This window comes from Styela clava, chromosome 10, assembly GCF_964204865.1.
Source record: "Styela clava chromosome 10, kaStyClav1.hap1.2, whole genome shotgun sequence".
Lineage (NCBI taxonomy): Eukaryota > Metazoa > Chordata > Ascidiacea > Stolidobranchia > Styelidae > Styela > Styela clava.
Window position 1 is genome coordinate 16,280,577 of NC_135259.1, and position 7,848 is coordinate 16,288,424.

At 34.4% G+C, this 7,848-nt stretch overlaps 2 protein-coding genes across 2 annotated transcripts; both read right to left on the reverse strand.

Annotated features, from left to right (window-relative positions):
• Positions 1 to 2,459: 2,459 nt before the first annotated feature.
• LOC120337754 (C-type lectin domain family 4 member M-like) lies at positions 2,460 to 4,279 on the reverse strand. The gene is made up of 4 exons (XM_039405632.2): positions 3,983 to 4,279; positions 3,571 to 3,610; positions 3,255 to 3,408; positions 2,460 to 2,930 (listed from the first exon to the last, which is right to left on the reverse strand). Exons 1-4 carry the CDS (start codon positions 4,262 to 4,264, stop codon positions 2,690 to 2,692), a joined length of 717 nt encoding a protein of 238 aa, XP_039261566.2. The 5' UTR covers positions 4,265 to 4,279; the 3' UTR covers positions 2,460 to 2,689.
• Positions 4,280 to 5,347: 1,068 nt separating this feature from the next.
• On the reverse strand, positions 5,348 to 7,195 carry LOC120337680 (lectin BRA-3-like). The gene is made up of 5 exons (XM_039405547.2): positions 6,958 to 7,195; positions 6,713 to 6,749; positions 6,398 to 6,418; positions 6,002 to 6,152; positions 5,348 to 5,852 (listed from the first exon to the last, which is right to left on the reverse strand). The coding sequence occupies exons 1-5, from the start codon at positions 7,105 to 7,107 to the stop codon at positions 5,600 to 5,602; spliced, it is 612 nt and encodes a 203-aa protein (XP_039261481.2). The 5' UTR covers positions 7,108 to 7,195; the 3' UTR covers positions 5,348 to 5,599.
• Between the last annotated feature and the right edge of the window lie 653 nt (positions 7,196 to 7,848).

The following is a 7,848-nucleotide window of genomic DNA, read 5'->3' on the forward strand; positions in this document are numbered from 1 at the left end:
AGTTGATAAAGCTTATAGATAGATATGCAATCATTGCTCGCGCTACTGCGTTTTATATTATTGACTTTTCCAAAATATCTGAAGTTCTAACTCATGAATTCTCCAGACTTTAAATGGTTGTTCACATAGATGAACTAACATGCTATGCCTAGCTACTTAGGAGTTCAAAACGTACGCTTTTGTTGTTGCTTTTTATCACTCTACACCTCGCTACTGGGTTTCAAACCTTTGTCGCAAGTGGAAGTTTAGGCACCTCCATTTCGAATATCATACACATTACTTTTCTCTAATCATATAAACTCTATTTGATTAACATTTTAATTCTAAAAACCTTCTGAAATAAATCACTCATTGTATAGTACGATCATATTCGATAGCTTTCAACCTTTTATCTAATGATATATCTTTAAAAAATTGTTAGCATCCAAAAACAAATGATACTCCGACCCAATAAGCAATATTTGTGAACTCTGAAATAGTGTTCACGTTTTCTTCTCATTCATATTTTATCAGGTATTAGTCCTTGCAAGTCGCTTAGAAAAATTGGGCTATGTATGTTATTGTGCTTGACCAGAAGACTTGATTTTAAGCTCTATGCCCTTTTCTCTATATCATGGGTATAAAATATATTTATATAAACTATAAGAAACGGGAAGATTCAGTCCCTTGCATGAACAGCGTAGCTCTCGGCGTGTTAGGGGTAGTTTTGTCAGAACTTTGTGTGGAACGAGGACATAAAACTCCTCATAAATATCATTGGAAAACCTTGCAGTACCAGATAATTTTTCTTGATTGATTTTTGATATTTGATGATGTAAAATTAAATTAGTTTTTTAGTTCTAGTACGCTCATCGCTGTAAGTCACCACGCCCATTTGGCTATATGTGCATCACACTAATATTATTGCCAATAATAGCGAATGTAAAAGTCATATCAGTTCGGAAAGTTTTTAATAAATGAGGAATATTTCGAAATGACATTTTAATCTTATTCTCAGACTTAATGTTCGGTTAAAAAGATACCACCAGCAATAAAAAGTATTTGGATTCGTTTTATTTACCAGTGACCGACTGACACTAAACGATTGCTGAATAATTACAAAAAAATTAAATTAAAAATTGACAAACAAAAAAAGAAGTTCTTGCCATACCTATCTTTTAAAGGTTGCTCACTTTGTACCTCACCAGGATATACGTATATGACTCGGTATGACGTTTAAAAACTCTGATTTGAAGCAAGTGTTATCCGAAATCATTGTCTATATTCAAGGGAAATTCAGCTTAGTTATGAATGAAGATCATCCATTTGCTTTTCAATTTGTTCGACGAACAGGTACTTCAGTCTACTGTCACACATCAGATTCCCCTTTTTATTTCTATGTCTGCTATTGATTTCATCTCATTTTGGGAATGTAGACACAATGCGACCATATATATATATATTTGTATATTTAATTTAGTAGCCTTCTTTTTCACCCAGGTAATTTTGGTGCCATCTGGTATGCGATCTCAATTGCATCCCATAAATCCCATAAACAAATTCTCACAGAATTCAGTTCCTCACCCTAACCAAAATCACTGAGATCACACAACCAAAGATCTTTTACCAAAGTAGCACAATAATATGTATCCATCGGTCCATAGGATACACTTCAGTTGAAAGTATTTAATCTTCCTATTTTCTCAAATTCCAAATTTACTCCATTAAAATTTGAATCAAAACCGGCGATTTATTATCACAATACTATTTTTTCTCGCAACTACTTTCAAAATGATATCGGGACCATTTGGTTGTCCTAACTATTTAGAGCTAGTAAAGATGTATGCACTCCTCCAATTACCAAATATAAAAAATTGTCTTGAATATGAATGAGACTTGGAAGGCGAATTGGGTAGGAAACTACTACACCTTGAAGGCGTATATTTCTGTCCTTAATTATTTCAACCCTTTTGATCTGACATGGGCAAACTACGGCCGACTGGGTATTTTAACCTGGCCCGACTTATGCTGTTACAACCAAACTAAAACCTAATTTGATGTTTTAGCTAAAAAAAATAACTCAAGGAATTTGTTGATATTGTGATTAAGTTTAGTTTTGTTGTTTCCCACTTTTACTTTTGTAACACTGTAAATAGTTATCATAAAATGTAACTTCTTACGTCACACTTATATGACCCGCCAGTCCAGGTGGGCAAAATTTTTGACCCGCGGTGCAAAAACCTTGCTCATCCCTGCTTTTGACAGTTACATGGATCCGAATATGCTTCGTATCACCCTCAAAACGACATGTTTACAATTGAAAATATTGTCCGAAACCCTGTACATGCGTGAATTGATGGAACGTATAAGAAACCTTAAAAAATAAAAAATAATTTCCATTTTCCTTTTCCCATACGTCATAAACGAAACTGTAATCTTAAAACAACCTAAATCTTCAAATCTACGCACTGAGAAAAAACTGATATATTTTTTATGTTTATTTGTATATATTTCTGTACAACAAACATTATCTTATTTACTTCATTTTATCCGATATGATCAAGAACATACAGAACACCAGATAATTACTAAAACTTCATTGAATATCACAAACGTGAATTAATTGTTGATTTTAAATATAAAAATACAACACTATTTGAGTCCGTATGGAAAAAATCTGGTATCTTCAAAAATATTTGTCAAATTAGCCTCATTTTTGGCATACCACCCCAAACTGGCTGGTAGCGCATACTCCGTCGTCCCAGTTATAGCCCCAGTCTCGGTTGATATAAGCACAGTCACCAGATCCGTCCGGTTGCCCCCCGTTCCATCTTGTTGTGGTAACTCGCATTCCGTTGAGCCATCTCCATTGTCCCTCTTGCGCTGTGTCAGTCATAGGAAGCCAAAAGCCGTAAATGTGCCCATTTTGTCTTAAAAAGGACTCGAATCCCCTGTTAAATAGGCATAAATATAAACAAACGTTTCGTCTGCGATAAATATTTGGGCAAAGAATATTGAATATGATTTTTCAAAAATGCCGGAGGAAACATCAATGTGAATTTTGTATACTTTTTATGACAATTTCATATATTTTAGCTCTTCGAGAGATGCACGTCGACTACAGCTTGGCAAAGATAAAAAAAATATAAACTCAAGCAACGTATATATAAATAAACAGGCGATGACGCGTTCAGTGAGAATAAAATATTTTGACAATTAAATCTGACAGTGCATGCATTTCAAAACAAAAATTAATTTCAGTAATTCAAACCAACCCATAAGCGCTACTTGAAAACGATTCTTTTGTTGGTAAGGTACCCCCTTCGTATTCGCACAACTTTTGAGCCATTTCCCAGTTAGCTAATTCACTAACTATTTTATATTGATATCCATTGTTGCCAGAAGTCCATCCGCTTCCTTTATTGCAATCTGTAACAATTTACAAACGTTTATTGTGATTAATATGATAGGATTTCTTAATTTATTTTCAAAGCAATATACTTGATACAACAATGGCAATTAACAACCCCAATAGTTAAATTGGAGATTTCAAAATTCATGAGAGATCAGGCACAAAACGATTGTACTTACATCTGGAACCTCCGGTTGGCTTTCCCCCACCAGATGATGTCTAAACAAAGAAAAAGCTTTAATTAATTATTATAATATTAGTCATATATACTTTTTAGTTTTATTCATTATAAATTCCAGAGTCATTTACCCAGACACATAGTTCTCTTCAAATGTGCATGGGCAATATGTACAAATGTTAGTCCCCTACCAATATTTCTTTTATCTTGTCTGTTTTATGTTAATTTGTTCATCATAGTTTAGCTAAGGATGAGTTAGAAAGTATAGAGAATTACCAACATAACGTAAAAAACATAAACAAAGAAGACAGACTAGAAAATTAGTAGTGATCCAAATAACAGAATAGCGCAGTAGATAACCATTCATAAGAATTATTTTGCACAGCTTCTATCATTTAATAAAATGTACTCACCGACGGATCCCAGTCCTTAAAGTTAGGTATTAGTTTACAAGTTGACGTGTCTTTGCCCCTAGCCATACACATTGCAGTCACTTTACATTTTTCTTTGCTGTATGCCAACTCAGCTATTGCACAAATTAGCAAAAACCCTAAAACATATTTCATTTTTAATATCTGTTGTTTAGCAGCAGCGATATCAACCAAGTGGGACTTCAAAAATGATACAGGTGGAACGCGATCGTTGGCGACGATTTGAGTCTCTCTCGTTATGGAACGGTTTTTCTCTTTTATCATGGACGAGAGTTTCTACCTGAACCTTGCATTTCGTTATTAAATATCAGAGGCAAGTTTAAACAGAAATACGAATCTACAAATTTAATGTTTTAATAGATTTGATTTCAATAATCATAACGAAATTACATTCGGGGGCGCTCCAGAAGTGTGTTTACCAATATGGAGGAAACTAATTTTCTTCGCCTATTTTATACATCAAGTTGTGTGAAGGGACTGAAACCTCTGGGCAGGGGGGATATTCACTTGGCTAACACAGACAGTCCCCGATCTCGTAATAGAACTAAAATAAGGGAAATTGGAATAAAATTATGGCCTATCCCTAACCTGGTACACACACTACGGGAGCACCCATTCGGAAGGTTCGTTTCGCTTTGTATTTACAAACAGCTTTAAACTCTAGCGTTTATAGTCAGTGCACCTAGGCCTGACTGTGTTGTAGTCGTAGAAAGAAGCCTAGGCCACGGTAACACATTAGACAGAAAATGCCAAACCGAAGTATACCGATACCTCCATATAGTATTTACATGTTGCTTGTGTTAATTCTTGTTCAGAGTGAATTTGTGGAACATTTTAAATTGATTGTATAACTGAAATTTTTATTTTGACCTGCCTTCTGATGTTATTTTAAAACCAGCTACCAAATTTAAATTTTTTTGCAAATCTTTCAATAAATTTTATTGTTTTGTTGGTTGCAAAAACATGTTTAGCTTGAATCTTGAATGAAGGTTCGTCACATGACAGAGGTGTACAAAGACGCAATAATTATAAGCAGCATATGACCGATTATGATCGTCGTCATGTCACATGAAAGCTGTTAAAGGCATACGTACAAATACCGGAACTACGTTAACCCTTTGACAATGAGAATTCTTCAGGACTTTCTTTTCACGCGCATATCGGATTTCGCTGAATAGGCTCAAATGTCGTCCTTCCAGTTTGTGGAAAAAAAAAACAAGAATAGTCTGAGCCATAAATATTTACTTGTTTTTAATTTAATGGGTTTTGCGTTTTTGCTTCTCCCCGGGGCGCTTGCTATTTCTGTGAAGTGTTGTTGCGGTCCTGTGACCATAAAATGTCACCAAATTTAATTTTCACAAAATCATTTATTTTTATACCATGACATTTCATATGTAATAGAGTTAAATGAGTACATTATCAAGTTTAACATTGCATTTAAAGGTTACTTACAAAGTTTAGCAGAATTGAAAAAAAAAACACCAGCCCATTTCAGTAAACTTTGAAAAATGCAAAATAAAAGTTTTCAACTAATAGTATTATAATATATCGAACAAATTGTACATTAAATCACATAAAGCAAACACGGGTGAACGTTTATTAGATTTTTCTTTCACAAACGACAGACATCTTTCCATGGCATTCTCCATCGTCCCATTTTTCAGTGTCCCTGTTCATGTATGCACAGTCTTGTTCTCCCCAATTGTCTGGTTGTCCTTCTTGCCAATATTTTTGATCACTGTGACTCAGCTTTCCACCATTTGTCCACATCCACGTGCCTTCAACGCCTCTGTCGGAGAGAGGAAGCCAAAAAGCCCATTCTTTCTGATTCTTCAGATAGGAACGGAAAAAGCTGTAAATACATAAAATATTTCATGTTATACTGGCTGAATATGTAGCACTACTATTAAAATGTTGCCTTATAATTCATTCAAGATAAAAGGCAATATGTCAATGAGGTATTTTAGCGGGAAAATACTATGGAAATGACAGAAGACTTACTTGAACATTTCTTCGTTTTTGAAAGCTTGTCTGGGAAGAGTGGCGCTTTCACCTCTGCAAAGTTTTGCTGCAGTTTCCCAATCGGTCAGAGCATCGATTGCCATATACTGGTAGCCACCCGGTGCCGTTACCCATCCTGGTTCTTTACACCCTGAATATATAAAAAAAATCTGATTTTAAACTTGTGTTACCCATGTAGTAAACACGAAGAAATATTCAATATTTTAGACGTTTTGGTACCAATTAATTTAATATAATCTGATCATGTTTGACGAATCTCATAGTAAACCATGCTTTCCAAAAACAAAGAATTAGGTTAATTTAAAATTTGTCCGGTAAAATTGTGACAAATTACTAAGCTATTCGAGAAACTATTATTAATAAACTTTGTCTTACTTGCCGAAGCTGTTCTGTCGCCTGAAAAATAAATATTTAAAAAAATATTATTTAAGAATGATTAATGATAGCCATGAAAGAATCTCACATTTAATTGAGTTAATTAACAAAATTATAGAAAACGAATAGAATGCTACAAACATCCAAAATAAAAATACGTTCACGAATATTGTGTTAATATGCAGTACCGGTAGTGGCATTCAGCCATTATATGGCTGTATTCTAAATACAGTCGAATGCAAAAGTTTCTCAAAATTTCGGAAATTTGAAGTCTATTTTAATTTTATTTAATGACACAAATACATAGGGGTTTACCTGTAGATTTAAATGGCCCATCTATCGTTGGAATGACCTAAATATGCAAAAATAAAAGATCAGGAAAAATAATACGAATCTAATGTCAACGAGAACAGTTATTCTATCTGTCAAAGATCCCAAATATATATATATATATGGGAAACTATTAAATTTTAGAAATCACTGATGTATATGGATATTAATTTATCTCGCCAAGAAATATTTTAAAATCGCTTTTTAAAGAAGTCATATAGTCATCTTACCTCGACGATATAATCGCTTGCTTGTGGAATCTGTTTAAAAACTACTCTTGTTTTCCCGCCATCTGTGCATGCTGCGCCAACTCTGCAAACTTCTGATCTCACGAAAGCAATTGTCGCAAAAACACAAATGGACACAAGTAAAAACTTCATCCTGATTAACAATTACGCAAAGCGAATGTATCAATATGAACAATACGAACGAATTCTGTAGACTGCGGGCATTTTTTCTAACTCAAGTCTCGCGTGTTGCTTTTAACAAAAGAAAAAAGGCATCATATTAGTTGTTATGATATGATTACAATACTTCGTAGATCGCGTATACACCAAGCGGACGAAGACGCGCGAACGAAATTAACAAGTTTACATTAATACCCAGCACGATTGGCACTGAATAGTTTATTCAATAGTTTTCATTTTACTCACTTTATTGCGGAAGCCAATTTACCTTTTAAAATTTACTATAGCGGGGTTCGATTGTTACCAAGTAGTGTGTGGAGACTGTGCGGGAGATAGTGGGTGAAATTTAGACATTGGATTCCCCAACAACGAGTATTTGAAGTTGCTCAGATATAATCATTTGTTTTTGTTTTCTGAGTGAATACGCAAATTCGCGCAATCTTGCCTCAAACCAGGGGCGCACAGCCTGTCGAAGATGAAATGAGCAGACGTGCTGGAGTGTGTCGGATATCACCAAAAGTATATATATATTGAGTTTATAAGGGATGTTATGTTCGAAGCGTCGAAAGTTGTGTCGGCGCTTGGTTGTTACGGGTAACCGAAGCTGTAGTTATATTTTTTAATTACGAATGGAAAATTGATTACTGGTATCATAAACCATAATGTTGTGTAAACATTTCTCCATTTTTCTAAAAAGGAAAAGAATATCGCCAG

What these genes read in the sequence shown, in the direction of transcription:
- LOC120337754 (XM_039405632.2), bottom strand. Translation starts at nt 4,264, where the DNA reads ATGATAAAAGAGAAAAACCGTTCCATAACGAGAGAGACTCAAATCGTC. An exon ending in TTAAGGACTGGGATCCGTCG is followed by an intron (nt 3,611 to 3,982) that starts GTGAGTACATTT and finishes TTCTTTGTTTAG; the next exon opens with ACATCATCTGGTGGGGGAAA. An exon ending in GCCAACCGGAGGTTCCAGAT is followed by an intron (nt 3,409 to 3,570) that starts GTAAGTACAATC and finishes AAATTGTTACAG; the next exon opens with ATTGCAATAAAGGAAGCGGA.
- LOC120337680 (XM_039405547.2), bottom strand. Translation starts at nt 7,107, where the DNA reads ATGAAGTTTTTACTTGTGTCCATTTGTGTTTTTGCGACAATTGCTTTC. An exon ending in CAAGCGATTATATCGTCGAG is followed by an intron (nt 6,750 to 6,957) that starts GTAAGATGACTA and finishes TTGCATATTTAG; the next exon opens with GTCATTCCAACGATAGATGG. An exon ending in CGACAGAACAGCTTCGGCAA is followed by an intron (nt 6,153 to 6,397) that starts GTAAGACAAAGT and finishes TTATATATTCAG; the next exon opens with GGTGTAAAGAACCAGGATGG.